The sequence below is a fragment of the Sinocyclocheilus anshuiensis genome, unplaced genomic scaffold, assembly GCF_001515605.1.
Source record: "Sinocyclocheilus anshuiensis isolate Anshui unplaced genomic scaffold, SAMN03320099.WGS_v1.1 scaffold886, whole genome shotgun sequence".
Taxonomy (NCBI): Eukaryota; Metazoa; Chordata; class Actinopteri; order Cypriniformes; family Cyprinidae; genus Sinocyclocheilus; species Sinocyclocheilus anshuiensis.
In genome coordinates, this window is record NW_015536542.1 from 465,104 (window position 1) to 481,255 (window position 16,152).

Genomic DNA, 16,152 nt, shown 5'->3' on the forward strand with positions numbered 1-16,152 from the left:
CGAACACATGCTGAATTGAGTGCTGTGCCTGCCTGTGGTGAGGAGATTGTGAATAAAAAAAATTATATTAGTCGAATTTAAAATAAACCTTTGCATTTGAATGTTAGGTGTGCGTCAGGGAGCGTCATCAGTGGCGCGCGAGACACGGTGATGATGATGTAAGTGACGTTGTTGTATTTTAATGTTTTGTTAGTCTAGTCCACGAGACGCGCCGCTGCTGCGTTATTCATTCAAAATATTAGAGAAATATAGAACCTCAATGCGGAGATCTTGATTAGGTTAAAACCGAAACCAAGCCATTCACACAGAACGCATATTCAGCGCATTTTTTAGTCGGACAAATATGACTGCTGCACTCGCATCTCACACAAGAGATGTATAGAAAGCCATGCAATATTAAAACAGTTTAAACGTTTAGAAAACACGTCACGAATTTGTGGAGGTTTATTCCTTTTCACTGCGTCTCATATGTTTTTAAATGCAATCTATGTGAATGGCGCTTTGGCTCTTTGGATTAAGAAATGCATAAATACATGATGCTGTTTTGTTCATAATTGTTTATGCAATTTACTAAATTATAGACGTAATGCATGTTTTTTTATAGAGTTACTTCCTTGCGTTGAAAATTTAAATGTGCTGCATTATTTTGCTCATTGCGCCCTCCTGTGGCCTCAGGAGAAAAGACAAACGTTTCCTTAAAACCTATTTAATCTGCATATAAAACATTAGAAATGAGATATTTAATTTTTATTTTGTGTTTGATTGTTAAAACAAAAATATTTGTTGTTTGTCTCAATAAATTGGGTTAATTTAAAAATACAGTGGTTAAATTAAAAAAAAATTCTATTGCTCTTTGTTTTAAAAAAGTTTATAAAAAATGTCAATAATTATCGATACCGAACGATATGAAACATTATATCGTTGATACATTTTTTAGCTATATCGCCCAGCCCTATGTGCTACATTTTAACATTTAAGACTTCTGGGTGTAAATGATTTCTGTTAAGACAGGCTAATCTTTTCAAATAGTTTCATAGTTCACTGGATTGTTTTTTAGGTCAGGCTAAATTGCTAAATACGGAACTGGTGTTGATATTTAAATGTGGGCCAAATCAAAGCCATGAGGTGTTCCGAGTACTATTTCAAATAAATGCTGTTATTTTGAACTTTCTATTCATCAAAGAATCCTGAAAAAAAGTATAATGGTTTCCACAAAAATATTTTAAGCAGCACCAGTTTTCAATATTAATAACAATAACAAATAAATAAATAAATAAAATAAAAAACTCTTGAGCACCAAATCATCATATTACAATGATTTCTGAAGGATGTTGTGTCAGTCTAGCGGAGATTATCGTCAGTATTTTGCATACGCATATGAATATAAATAATTAAGCCACAGCTGCCTTTCCTCTAAACGCAGGAAGAAGCTTTACAGCATTTTCAACTACTTCCTGTGTCTGCAGAAAAGAAGTGATGGGGTGTGAAAGGATGAGAGGATGTTGCTTTTATTCAAAGAGATTAGTGGTTTCTTTGCTCTTGCATAAATTCACATGAATTTATATTTAAGAACAAAACGCTAAAACAAGGATATGAGTTTATGAATATTGATGAGCAGGAAGAGAAGTTGTACTAGAAGAAGCAACTCCATATCGTAAATTAAAGAAAATATTACATGACAGCTGCATAACTTCATAAACGATGTGAGAAAATAAGCAATTTATTTACTATCCACATCAATTTAACTACTTAAAATGACTTTGAGAAGCAATTATTAGCACAAAAGACAACAGACGCTGAGGTGTTTCTGGAATGTGTGATTCTGATTCCTGAGCTCGGTGTGATCTGAGCACAGACATGGCAGAGCGCTGTAGGTTATTTGAAATGATGTGAGGTTCACAAAAGTCTCATGGCTATAAACAGCCCGTCTGCCAGCCAGCAAAGCTAAATGCAGCACTTTTACTGTATACATGTAAACTTAATATCACTGAAGTATTAAAGAGACGAAGCAACACATTTTTTTTTTTAATTAAATAAAAAAATGTCAAATTAAATTAAATTTCTCAACACAATGGTGCATGAAATCAAGAAGTTTTGGGCCTAAACGTTCAGTATTTTTGCTGAAAACTAGAAAAAATTACTTTATATTTGGCCATCCTTATGTTATGTCATATAGAAAAAAAAAACAAAAAAAAAAACAAGAATAAATAGACACATAAATAAATAAAAAATACTGACATTTATTAAAGGGGTCATATGATGCGATTTCAATTTTTCCTTTCTCTTTGGAGTGTTACAAGCTCTTGGTGCATAAAGAAGATCGGAGTCTGAAATTGAGAATATGTTTTGGACACAAGAGTTTGGTATTTCCTCTGAAAACTAGAGAAAAAAATAACATTAAACTGCCATATATACATTTAAAAATTAACAAAACAAAATAAAATAAAACAAAACAAAACAAATCAAAAAACAAAACAAAATAAAATAAAATAAAATAAAACAAAATTCTTAATACAATAGTTCATGAAATCAAGATTATGGTTCGGGCCTAAGAGTTCACTATTTCTGCTGAAAATAAAAAAAAATAACATAAGAAATGCCATATATAATGTTCTGTTATATAAAAAAATAAGAAAATAAATAAAATAATAAGAAAATAATGAATAGCTAAATAGCTATGACATTTAACACAACAGAGTCTGAAATTGAGAGTATTTTTCCAGCCTAAAGGCCGGGACACACCAAGCCGACGGTCAGGCTAGTTTGTTTGGTGTGTTCCACTCGTTGGCTCTCGTCAGGCTCACGTCGGCGGCAGTTTGCCCGATTCGGCGTCGGGGCCGTCGGTGTGAGTGAGAACTCTGATTGGATTTTCAGTTTAGCGAACGAGTCAGTGCCCGAGAATTAAAGCGAAAGTGATGAAAACAAGCACGTAAATGAAGGCGGTACAGACGGAAGGCTGTTTAAATGTTACGTGATCTTTCCCAATCATTCTAATACGCAAATGTTTTCATAACAACATGAGCCGCTTAAAATTATTAAAGTTATCAACGTTACTGATATTCAAAATGGTAAGCAAGCGCTGCTTTGTTTACGTTTCGTATATCTACGTTTATCTCATATATCTTTGTTTCGGTTTCTCCTTTTGAATGACAAATATATACTATTGATAGCTACTGATATAGACAGTTAATTCCTCTCACGCATGCGCAGAACGCACGTGTTAGTTTGCCGTCGGCTGTAGTCTGTGCGGTGTGTTCGAGCGCAGCTTTCTGGTTCGACGCGAGGCGACAACACCGTCGGCTTTCGTCGCCGCTAGTTCTTTGAAGTCAGCTTGGTGTGTCCCAGCCTTAAGAGATCAGTATTTCTTCTGAAAACTAGAAAAAACAACAAAAGACAGAATGCATTACGTACCATGGGTGATTTGTAGTATCTGTGAAGTATGTTGATGAAATCTGTGATGGTTAGCATGCCTGCAGAGAAACAAGAAAGACGTATAAAGACTTCAGTGTGGAAGGGCAATAACCTGGAACTCTTTAGTCTTCATTTGGACCACCCTTAAACCAGAAAAAAAGACTGTGGGAGAACATGGGGCGATAACAGTTTCCCTTCACCGAGTACAGTGGAGCTCTTTGAGTAGGGAGCTTTTTACGGGATGGCGTTTTGCTAGCCATGAGCTACAACAGATCAAAATAGATCTCAATATATAATCTTAACAGACTTAATCCACACAGATGAACATGATACTGAAGAAGACAGTAGGTCAGCATCACTGCTGTGTCCTAGAGGAGAGTCACATAGGAGTGCTAAGTGTTATCTGAGAGGGCCGTATTTAAAATATTACATAAACCCTGGCAGCAGACTAATGGACACTGTGTCTAAATCAGTGCCGGAGGAAAGCAGAGAGTTTCTGAGACGCACACACTGCCACAGCATAATCACTCTCTTGATTAAAAGGTGATGAAGGGTGCAGGCGTATTTATATCTGTTCCTGCCAAGTCAGCCCTCATTGTGTCCTCAGTCTTAATCAGCAAGAGGAGAAATGAGGGACTGTGGTGTTTGTATATTCTGATTAATTTTAGTCAAATAGTGTGTTTGGACTGTTTGGTTAAATAATAAGTTGACAGAACTGATTAACTGATTTGTGTCAGTCATCACTCAATAGCGTTCCCAGAAAACCATGGGCAGAATTTTTGTAAACTTATAAAATTATGCAATGACTTGTGCAAAATTTGATTGGTGAACAAAAATGAGTCAAATCAAGAATCACTTTAATTACTTGTAAGATTTGTCAGAGTAAAACTGTGAGATGAGTGACAAGCTGGAATCATAAGGTATTTAGTTAATATAATTTCATTATTTTATTAAAAACATTTATTTTAAATTTATATTAATATAATTATATTTACTTTATATTATTTTTATTTTATGTATTATTATTATTATTATTATATAAAAAGAAATAAAATATTTAAAATATATAGTCTAATAAAATATAGACTATAAATAAAGTGTATTTGCTTAAGTTTCTGCATAACAGATTTATGAAATGTTTATTATTCCAGCATATCACCCACCTTAATTTTATACAGTTCATAATATTTCAATATTTTTCAAAACTCTAACATAATTTTAGGTACTGTTTATTTACCTTATTTAATAATATTATCATAATTTTTGTTTGAAAAAAAATAAATATATATATATATAAATTGTATTACTATTATATATAGTATATAATATGATAAAATATTATTAATAATAAATATTTATTTTTCAAAAATAGCTATGTATTAAAATTATAGCAAGTTAATTAAAACATTTGGTTTAATTCATGGGGGGAATCAGTTTTCAGTTATGTTTCTTTAAGTATGTCACCCATCTTACAGTTTCATGCAGTTCTTATGAGTTATTCACAAATGCTTTGCAAATCAGTTTGACTTGACAGAAAGAACTAATTAATTTGTTATATATCTGTTGAACTCCCAGACAAGTGTTCATACAGTCAAGTGATTCACAAATGTTTAGTGATTCAGTTTGACTGCAAACCAGTTCAAAAGAACAATCATCCGACATCACAAGTTCATAAAGTCTCATAAAGGAAGTGTGCCGAAATCAACTGACAGTGTAGATTTACAGAACAGCATCACATTCCCCTGATCAGAGTGCAAATGATTCCTTTTTCAGCTGAAGAGCTGTTTATAAGCAGGTGTTGGAGCCGTCGTGGTGATTGAGTTGAGTTGAGAGAGACTCCTAACGGAGCTCTCAAAGGTGAGAGGTTTCAAAACCCCGCTAATTAATATCACCACCCACACCTCCACCTGCTCTCTTTCCCTCTGACAAACACATACAGCTCCTTTCAACATCAATAACTCCTAATAACAACATAAGGGTGAGTAAACGATGACAGAATTTCTTTAATAAGTGCTTTTTAATAAAACTCAGCACTTCCGACACACTCAAACGGCCCTTTATCAATGCTGAGAGGCTTGTGGTAGACCAGCACACATCAGCAGCCTGGGGAGAACAAGCAAATCTACCGAAACAGCCACATCTGGCCACATTAAGCAAGAAATATGAGGCTTTATGAGGCTGAGATTAAATTTATAAATGCATTCTATTTATCAGATATGTGACAGTCTTTACAGGGGCTTGTTAAAGACTGCAGTACGGTGTTTTGGTGAGCTGGATCCTGTAGTTTGTCTGTTATGATTGTATTATCTCTCGAGAGGCCAGATACTGTCGCTGGAGACCTCAGAGGACGTCTATTGAAAGTTAGATATGTGATATCCAGTGGATGAGTCTCTGAGTCGCTCCGATGACTCATTCAGTGTCTGTGGTTGGTGTTGAGAGGGGATCCCAGCATGACGCCTTCATAATGAAAGGACGAGTTTTATAAGATGACGGCTAATACATTTTTTTAAGATCAGGACTAAACGATTTTACCAATGATGTAATCAAGGACTCTTGATTATTGATTGATTTATCCAGTCTCTCTTAAAAGAACAGTTCACACAAAAATAGAAATTCTGTGATCATTTCCTCACCTTCACCACAGAGGCTGAATGCACTAAAAGAGCTGAAAGAGTTATGTCAGGTGGATTTTCAGTTAATTAAATTATTGAACTAAATTTAATTGATTGCAAATATGTAAATACACACACACACACACATATATATATATATATATATATATATATATATATATATATATAAATTTCACAAGAGAAAGAAAGTAATATGGGTTTGAAAGGACATGAGGCTGTGTAAAAGGCAGTATTTTAATTCCTGGGTGAATATCTACTTTAAAAGATAACAGGATAAATTAACTATTTACTTTTTTCATAAACAAAAAATATAAAGTTTAGGGTAAGTAAAAAATGTGTTTTTTAAAGAAATAACTACTTTTATTAAGCAAGGAGGCATTAATCAAAAGTAACAATAAAGACTTTTACATTGTTATATAAATTCCATTTCAAATCAAAGCTGCTCTTTTCAACTTTCTATTAAATCAAAGAATCCTAAAAAAAAATTAAAAATCAGTTCGCACAAAAAAAAATTTAAGCAGCACAACTGTTTTCAACATTGATAATAATAAGAAATGTTTCTTGAGCACCAAATCAACATTGCAATGATTTGGAAGTATCATGTGACACTGAAGACCGGAGTAATGATGCTGAAAATTCAGCTTTGCATCACAGGAATAAATTACATTTTAAAATATATGAAAATAGAAAAAAGGTATTTTAAACTGTAATAATATTTCACAATATTGCTGTCTTTTGATCAAATAAATGCTGCCTTGGTGAGCATAAAACATCTTTCAAAAACATTAAAAAACCTTAAATAAAATAAATAATAAAAGAAAAATATAAACCCTAAAAAAAAAAATTATATATATATAAATTATATCAAATATTTCTGCCATGTTATTTTTAACTTAAAGAAATCATTATTCAATTTTTTTTGTGGAGCCGGAGGCAAACGCTGCGACTCTGGTCAGCACACACTTCTATTTGGAATGAATTTTGTCATGGTAACAGATAAGATTCTGTATCAGAGGACTGCTGAGTGTGTAGAGAGTGACAGGAAGGAGCATCTCCAGTCTGAATCTCTTCTAGGCCAAAGAGATCTGGACGTATACGTTACACTCCCTTAGAGAGTCTGCCAAAGAGCAGCTCCACTTACAAGTCTCGGTTTAAGAAAACGCAGATAAGGAAAACACTCTTGGAATCTGATAAGACGACAGTAACCAAAGGGTACGAAGAATTTTGATACCTACTATACAACAACCTCTACCACCAAAAATCAGGTGCTTGTTCTTTCAAAAAAGGGTCTTTGTTATCATATCAAACAGTGCCATTTTTTGGCTTCATTATCAGAACATACTCACCCACAAAACTCTGTTTCTTGGTCTCCCAGAGAGGGGCGGCTCGCACCCCATTGGCCACCAAGGCAAAAAAGGCCTTTTTTACCTAAAAAAAAATATATATTTAAAAAATATTTATGTCACGTCACATTTCACACCAATTTTTTTTGGCACCAGCAGTGACAGGAAGAGGGCACTGTTCACTGTTCACACAAGTACTGCGTGTAATTACACCTTTGAAGACCCTCCACAGCTAAATGTTGGTTTTCAACAAAACCCATGTTCATACCTGTCTAAGCATTCAGCCACAAGCAAAATACCTTTACCAAGGGAATTTATGAGAAATTTCATATGGGAAATAAACGGATATTGCTTTTGTATACTATAAAGCAATACAGATTAATTTTAAATGTTCAAGTGGCCAATAAACAATATCCTGAGTTTTTAATTATTTTGTATTTCTTCTTTCTGATGCAATAACATAATATGCAATGTGTATGTTTAAATAACAGAGTTAAATCATATTTATTATTTTTATTATTATAAAAATATTCACAATGAATTTAACAATACTACTAATACTAACAACAGCAATAATAATAGTATTAGTATTAATACTACTACTTATTATTATAATAATGCATATAATAATGAATTAATGATAGTATCCACAATGCATTTAACAATTTTCTTTTAACAATTAAACGTTATTATTTAAAAATGCAATTATCCAAATAATTAGGGATGCACCGAAATGAAAATTCTGGGCCGAAACCGAAAATTCTGAACGCACTTGGCCGGAAACCGAAATGGAAAATGCTTTTTTAATAATTATTTCTTATTTTATTAAATAATATAAAATAATTTTGTACGACATTTTAATTTAACTCAATCATTTTAATGATACTGAATTAAAAAAAATACAAGCCAATAAAATAACCACACTTTTATTGAAAGTAAAACAATAAACAGAAAATATATTAATTTCAAATATCAATATATTATTTTTATTCAGTTCTATGCAACAGCATCAGATTTAACTGATTTCTGTTTAATTATCCAAATAATGTATAGTCCTACAAAGCTATTGTTATCAGAGCATGTGAGCAGAGCATAGCGTCATGAGAGGGTAGCGTCATTTTTACCCACGATGCCCAGTACAGCTGTACAAGTATACTACATAGAAATTTCCTGTCGGCGTGTTATTTGAGACTTTGCTTTTCCGGTGAGCATGAGCGGTACACGAGTGGAGCGTGAGCAACTCAACGCAATGCACATTCACAGAGCGGAATATTGAGCGGAGCGTCACACTACACAGTGACGACAACTAGAGGGAGAGTGAAACCTGTATATATTTTCAGCTCATATTTTCAGACATTTTTCTATTTCGGCCAAAAACCGAAAACCGATATTTCGGTGCATCCCTACAAATAATGCATTAAATACATTACTTGAAAAATAGGAATATCTGTAAAAATAAATAAATAAATAAAAATTGGTCAAAGCAATTACCTCTATGGAAAGCAAATCAATTCTGAAGCAATTTTAGAAAAACTGAAATATATACTAGGGGCCACACTGCAGGAATGAAGGATTTCTTCCCTTATCTTTAAGCATAAATATCTCCTCGCAATGTACCTTCTACTGCACGGCATGATAACTAGTTCAAAACATGCACATAACCTGAGGTGGGCGACCAGGCCTGTATGGACCTGCAGAGTGAGTATTTCATTCCAAGCCTTTCACAAAACTCTGTTCTGCCAAAGTCCCTTTAAGACAAGTCATGTCACTCGGTGGCCATCTTTGAAACGCCTCTCGGGCATGCAAGTGCAGCTTCTATCTCTTTGAATGGGGAAACATCAAATTCTCCAAAACTGTTCACTAAGCTTACGATTAAATTTCATATTTGAAATCATGCACGCATGCACAGTCCTAAGCGCATGTCTCAGAACGATGACTGTTTCTATAGCAAACGGGACTTCGAACGGCAGCTGCAGTGACGCGCTGACTTTACCGATTAGCGATTGGCTCTTTTGCTCAGAAGGCGGGGCTTCGTTTGATAGAGCGGCCATATTGAGTGTTGCATTTTTCCCCATTCAATACTATACGAGTGACACGTCTTGGGGATTCTAGACTTTGGTTCTGCACTTTGGCTGGCATGTCATTGATTACAACAGGCGTAAATCCAAATCCAATGAATGGAAACCATATATAATCCTGGGGAATACTTAAAATGTTGCAATTATTAGTACCAGCTAAAGCTGAGTGCAAAGCCTTCCTTGTCTTGGAGTAAATTCCACCAAGGAGGATCCTTTCAAACACTGTCAATACTGCCAAACAAAGCATTAATCATGGCGTCTCACGGGCGCTCTTAAATAAATCATGCGAGCCTCTTTTCTTGGGTGATGTTCCAGCCCAATCTGAGATGATTAAAGATTAATCGAGTCATAGCAAGGAACATAATGAGACGTTCCCCAAGGCTGGCCTTTCTGATGTATGGAAGCTGTTGTGAACTGGGCGGTGGGGCTGATGGCTAGTATATCACTGCTGTGAGTCAGTGATCAGGAACATAGGCTTGGATCTTCTGTCCAAAACAACAGCAGCGAGAAGACCATTCATCTAGGATTTATCAAATATTTACACGTATCGACCCCGTGGGTCCCTGCACCTCTATTGAACTTTACAAGCAGATCGTACTGATGCTGATGGGAGGGGTTTTATGCAGCATGTGCAATACCGGATTAGACTGGAAACATATGTGCTGATCACACAGTACGTTATATGTGTAAAGCACTGGGAGAACAGCCGACAAAAACATCAATATGTGGTATAACAAACCTTTGGGAAAAGAAACAAGACAGATGAAGATAGGAAGAGACCGTGAGAGACAAACGGGACGAGTGAAGCAAGGTTAGAGATATGAAAAACTGCCTCCTTTCTAAAAGCTGCAGCATTCTGAATGAGAGGTCATGTGATCAGCTGAAGAGAACAGCGTATGGATGATTTTGAAAACATTCATGCAATAACAGATGAAACGGAGATGGAATACAGATAGAAAATTACTAAATAAAATAACTCAAGTAAGGATGCAGAATATATTCATATCTGCTCATATTAGAGATTTTTAAATTTATAAAAAAAAAAATTTTATTTAAGATTTGTCAAGTGTATTTATTTTAAATATTTAATTGCAGATGCTCATTTCTCCTATTTTTACATTTATTTTTCCTTTGCTGTCATCAAAGTTCATCTTTAAAAACATTAATTCTTTCGATACAATTGTTTAATATAATCTTTAGCAAATTTCAAAATGAATATCCATTTTTCATGCTGTACATTATAATATTGCTATGTCTAAAATCACTTGTAGAAATTAAAATGACTTGTTTTTATTCATTTATTTATTTATTTGGATAAAATAACGAGGCATGTGACTGGTGTAGAGACAATTTTCACTCAGAAATTGCTAGTAAATTTCACAAATAATTACAAAGAAACAGGAAGGGGGCCAACACTTTTTCACACCACTGTATATACTGTATATATTGGTCAAAACAATTATCTATGGAAAGCAAATAAATTCTGAAGTAATTTGAATGAAATACATGACATGCAAAAAGGGGCCACATTCTGATTCAGGACTTCTTTCCTATAAGCATAACTACAAATTAAATATAATCTTTAGTGAATTTCAAAATGAATATCTATTTTTCATATTGTACATTATAATTAGTGGTCGACCGATATATCGCCAAGGCCAATATATCGGCCGATCGCTGTTGTCATTCAGTTCTGTCTAATACGGACAGAAGTCTATCTAATAATCAGATAGAACTGTTAAACGAAGGAATTAAAATGTATACAAAAAAGTAATATAACGACTGCTTTAACATTATTAAAGGCAAACATTATAATACTTTCTCGTTTGCCGTCAGCATTCCGCAAATACACATTTATATAATTTAAACAAATCTTTGAATGACTAATGAACATTTAATTTCACAAACCTTGCAGACTTAGTCGAATCTAGTTGAGATCTTGTGAAGTGTGCATGTGACCTGCATGATCGCGTGTTCTGTGACGGTCGGTCCTATGGTCCGTGCGAATTGAATACGGACAGGAGGAGAGTTCAGCTTCACTGGAGACGCGCGATCAACAAACTTTAATCTCGTGACTGATTTCAAATTATGCTGCACTTTATGCATTTGCCCACTGTCGTATTCATGTCATTTTCACTGTGTGCTGTATGTAAAATGAGTGTTACCTTGGCTTTATTTGAAAAAATATGATTCCCAATGCACACAAATTTCCCAGAATACTGAGTGCCCTGTTGGTTAGTGTTTACTTCCTTTTTAATTATATTTTTATTAAATATTTATTTATTTGTGAAAAATACTTTGTCTTCTAGAGTATAAGTATGTTTATTTTACACGTTTATTTTTTAATCCATTTTCAAATGATTTCAAATTTCTTAAATATGAATTAAAATAAATAAAATGATATCGGCTTTATATCGGCCACCCTGCTTTCCAAGATATCGGCATCGGTATCGGCTGTCAAAAAACCCATGTCGGTCGACCACTAATTATAATATTGTTATGTCTAAAATCATTTGTAGAATTTTATTTTTTATTTATTTAGATAAAATAATGGGACATGTTACAGAAGTGTAATACACTGGTGTAGAGACAATTTTCACTCAGAAATTGCTAGTAAATTTCACAAATAATTACAAAGAAATGGCAAGTAACACATTAAATTAAACATTACATAAGTAGGAAAATTGAAACAGTATTTTTTTTTGTAAAACATACTCCAATAAACTTGTTCTATTTACAACATTGAAAAAATATTTTTTTTACAGTGTACTTATAAGTATGATGAGTGATAATAATAGTAATACGCCCCTTAACGAAAAAAAAAAAAAAAAAAAGAAAAAGAAAAGAAAACATTAACTAACTTTGCGGAATGAGTAGTTTGTGAGTCATGGTAAACATGTCTGACATAGACTTGTTATCAGTGACATAAACATCCACAGAGCGCTTACCTGCAGTGTTGTGTCAAAGACCACGAGCTTGGAGCTGGTAGGGACGATGTCATAGCACTTATGTGACTTCATAAACCGCATGTAAATGTCGCTCTCAGATTGTTCAACAGCTGTAAATGACACCAATAAATGAAAACTCAGTCAATTTGAAAGCAAAGTGAGACGTAAGTACATGTCAACAAGTTGTTGTTAAGCACTAGCACACTGCGAGAAGGCTGAGGAACTGATGCATTCATAATGAAAGTGTGTTTTATTATTTAAATTAATTAATAAACATTAAGCTGAACAAGTTTCAGAAAAACAATATTCCTTACTCGGTGTACATAAAAAAAGCAGGCTGAAAATAACTGCTGTGATAAAATACAAGAATTTTCTTACACATTTCAAAACAATTAAAATAAAAGTAATAATTGTATTCAAATTAGAACTAGTTACTAAACATTTTTTCATCCAACAGTCATCTGTTCACTTAGTTTTCATACTTTTTGACGTCAAGGGCCCCAATAAAATGATCCACTTATGAAGAACGCCTTTCCTAAAATATGATGGCAGCTGTATAATTTAATGTGTAAAGACCCATTTATCCTGTGTGAGGAAAACATTAAGTGTAATATTATTTTAAAAAAAGTACATTAAATATAATAATAAAAATAATAAACATCATAATGTATTCTTATTATTATTATTAATGACAATATTATAATAAATTTACGGTGTAAAGAAAATATTATTTTTACATTTAATATATACATTTAAATTAAGAAATTTAAAAATGTTCTAAAAAATTTCAATTAAATTTAATTAAAAAAAATGTAATTAAGAAATGTATTATTCTTATTAATATGATTATATGATAGATAATACATTTATACTTTATAAATAAATTGTAAGAATTATAATAAATATAAAATATATTCATTATATAATTATATAATAAATATAATATTGTTAATACACAATGGTAATTTATTATTATTATTGTGTGTTACCTTTATAATATGATACTTAGTATAAAAAGACTCTTAATATTTAGACAGTATAAATGTATTAAGTATATTAACTTATAATAAGTATTAATAATAATATAATTTATTATTGTTATTATTATTAATAATATGAATATATGATACTTCATACATTTATACTGGGTAAAGAAATATAAAATATTATAAAGATAAAATGTACTGTACATAAAATAATAATACATTATTATTACTATTATTATTTTATGTATATTATCTTTATAATATGATACTCATATTTAATAAACCATGTAAAGTGTTAAAGATAACAATTACAATAATAATAACAATAGTAATAATAATAAATATTATTATCATTTAAACTAATAATAATGTCAGGGCTTTTAAAATTGTGTACCGAGTAAATTATTCAAATATTTTCTGGAAAATCCCTAGCAAAAACAAAAACAAACAAACAAAAAACACTGTAGTAGATCTGGCAGAATGACACAAATGGGTGACATGAACCCACTGAACTGTGGACTCTGATGCCTCTCTTGTTGTTCCTTTCAGCAGCATCCTGCCTAATGTCCCCAGTTGCCATGGTAATTCTTACAGTAGTATTCTTAGACGCTGAACTGTTTCTTCAGAAGCTTTCTAGACTAAAAACACCACTGAAATCTTTTGTCGCAAGGCTGTATGTGCAATCTAGGAGGACTCGGGCGCATCTGCCCCCACAGTCTAGACACCTAGCCTGACTGTTTCAGCAAACATCGATCAAAAGGCCTAGTGAAGAAAGCAGATCTTATTGACAGTAATGGCTCGTTTCCACAGAGCGGTAAGGTTCAGTACAGTACAGTATGGTACGATTCAGTGCGGTACACCCTAATCCAGCTTGCTTTTCCATCGCCAACAGTACCCTTACTTGATAGGCGTGGTGAATGCCGGAAAGTAACGATCAACGTCATTCTCGTGCAAAGAAGAAAGCGCGACATTGTCTGTGTGTTTGAAAATATAAAATTCTTTATATTATTTGTGTTTGCGCACTCTGATGTAAGCAAGCCCAACACGCATGAGCAGCATGGCAGAATGACTGAAGGAGACGCTTCGTTCCCCTTGTGTTGTCACTCCCCTTGTAGCATGCGCTAGTGACGATTCTCTGTCAACCATCAACATTCTGCAGTGAGTCTAGCTCTTCCCGTTAGGTACCGGACTACTGTGCTAGGTACCCCAACGGAAGGGTCCCAAAAAAGTGGTACGGACAGAAATCTGACTCACAACCCTGTCCAACTACGGTGTATTTTCAGCAAGTGATTGACATTAAGATTTCTTTTACGATGCTAGGCCACAAATAGCAGACAGTGCAAAGCGTGCTGGCTCATTCAGTGTGATGAGGTTAATAAAAGCCTGGTGTTCAAAGTATTTCTCACCATCATCAAAGAATAGTCCTGCAGTAGGTCTAGTATTAGCTCATGGAAACGATTAAAATAGGACAGTCCAGCTGCTGCTGCTGCTCGAGGAAACTTTACTGAGGGAATTCAAATATAAACGCAGAAAACCTTGCAGCTGAGACAATATGTACTTTGTGAGAAGTTAACATTTTAATATGCTAAGACAATGTAAAGTATATGCAAAATAACTCTGCAAAGAGTGAAAACACTGTGGAGCTTTAAAAAAAACACAAAAGAACATTCAGACCTGTCTGTTATAGCAACAGGCTCAACCAATTACATGAGTTTGGGTTAAACGCTTTAACAAACACTTTTAAAACATCTGTAGGGGAAAAATACTTCCGGAACCAAGGCTGCTGAAAAAGTGGGCGGGGACTGTTGCACTCTAAATATAGCCCCACCCACTTTTTCAGCAGCCTTGGTTCCGGAAGTATTTTTCCCCTACAGATTTTAACTGAATTACTGCAGAATGAAACTTTTGTTTGTTGAAAACACTTTGGTTTTCACTTGCTATTACATCGACATGCCAGGCCGCGCTGGAACGCTTTACGACCGCATACTTCAAAACAATGCCTTCAGACATCATTTAATGATGGTGCTTCAAAAACTAGCACATGCTATTAATACTTCAGAAAACACTAGGGATGTAACGATTAACCGCGAGCCGGTTGAAAATCGATTTAAATGTGTGACGATTCAAATCGGTTGAGATGCTAAACAAATCGCAATTCAAGCCTTGGTTCCGGAAGTATTTTTCCCCTACAGATTTTTTAAAAGTGTTTGTTAAAGCATTTTAAGCTATAAACCAAAGCAACCAGCTATGAGTTGAATCATAATATGAAGCAAAAAAGTATTTGAAATTAAACAAAAAATATGTAGGTACGTGGGTATTGACGCGACTGCATCATGCACAAGGCTTCAGGAGATAAAGAGTTCCTTTGGCATGATTTGTTTGTTTTGATTCTCTGACTGGTGGAGATTTTTTGTAGAATCATGGGTAATGTAGTTTTTCATCAGCAATTCCACTGGTAAACATGATTATTTAAAAATTAATTTGAAATAATGTGGGCTGATTGCTTCAACAGAAACACATATCATTGATTAACAACATCACAGCTCACGGGAAGTCTGTTTTTAAAGGTTTATATGTAAAAACCTTTAAAATGCATTAAAAATCAATTCCCTAATGGACAAAATTAATGGGATTTTTACTTCCGAAACCCTACTGTTGCACTGACCAATAGCAAACATAAGTATTTTTCTTCATTACGAGAACAACAATACACAAATTCCATTGCGGGATTTGTGCAAATCATAATATATATA

At 33.7% G+C, this 16,152-nt stretch overlaps 1 protein-coding gene across 6 annotated transcripts in view; it reads right to left on the minus strand.

Moving 5' to 3' along the window:
* The window catches only part of prkag2a (protein kinase, AMP-activated, gamma 2 non-catalytic subunit a), a 63,522-nt gene that overhangs the window by 7,892 nt on the left and 39,478 nt on the right, over nt 1–16,152 (minus strand). For all 6 annotated transcript variants that reach the window (XM_016498580.1, XM_016498547.1, XM_016498537.1 and 3 more), the window contains 3 exons: nt 12,414–12,523; nt 7,391–7,472; nt 3,412–3,470 (listed from right to left, as the gene is read on the minus strand). In XM_016498580.1, coding sequence (XP_016354066.1) covers nt 3,412–3,470; nt 7,391–7,472; nt 12,414–12,523 — 251 coding nt within the window. The remainder of the gene's footprint in view (nt 1–3,411; nt 3,471–7,390; nt 7,473–12,413; nt 12,524–16,152) is intronic.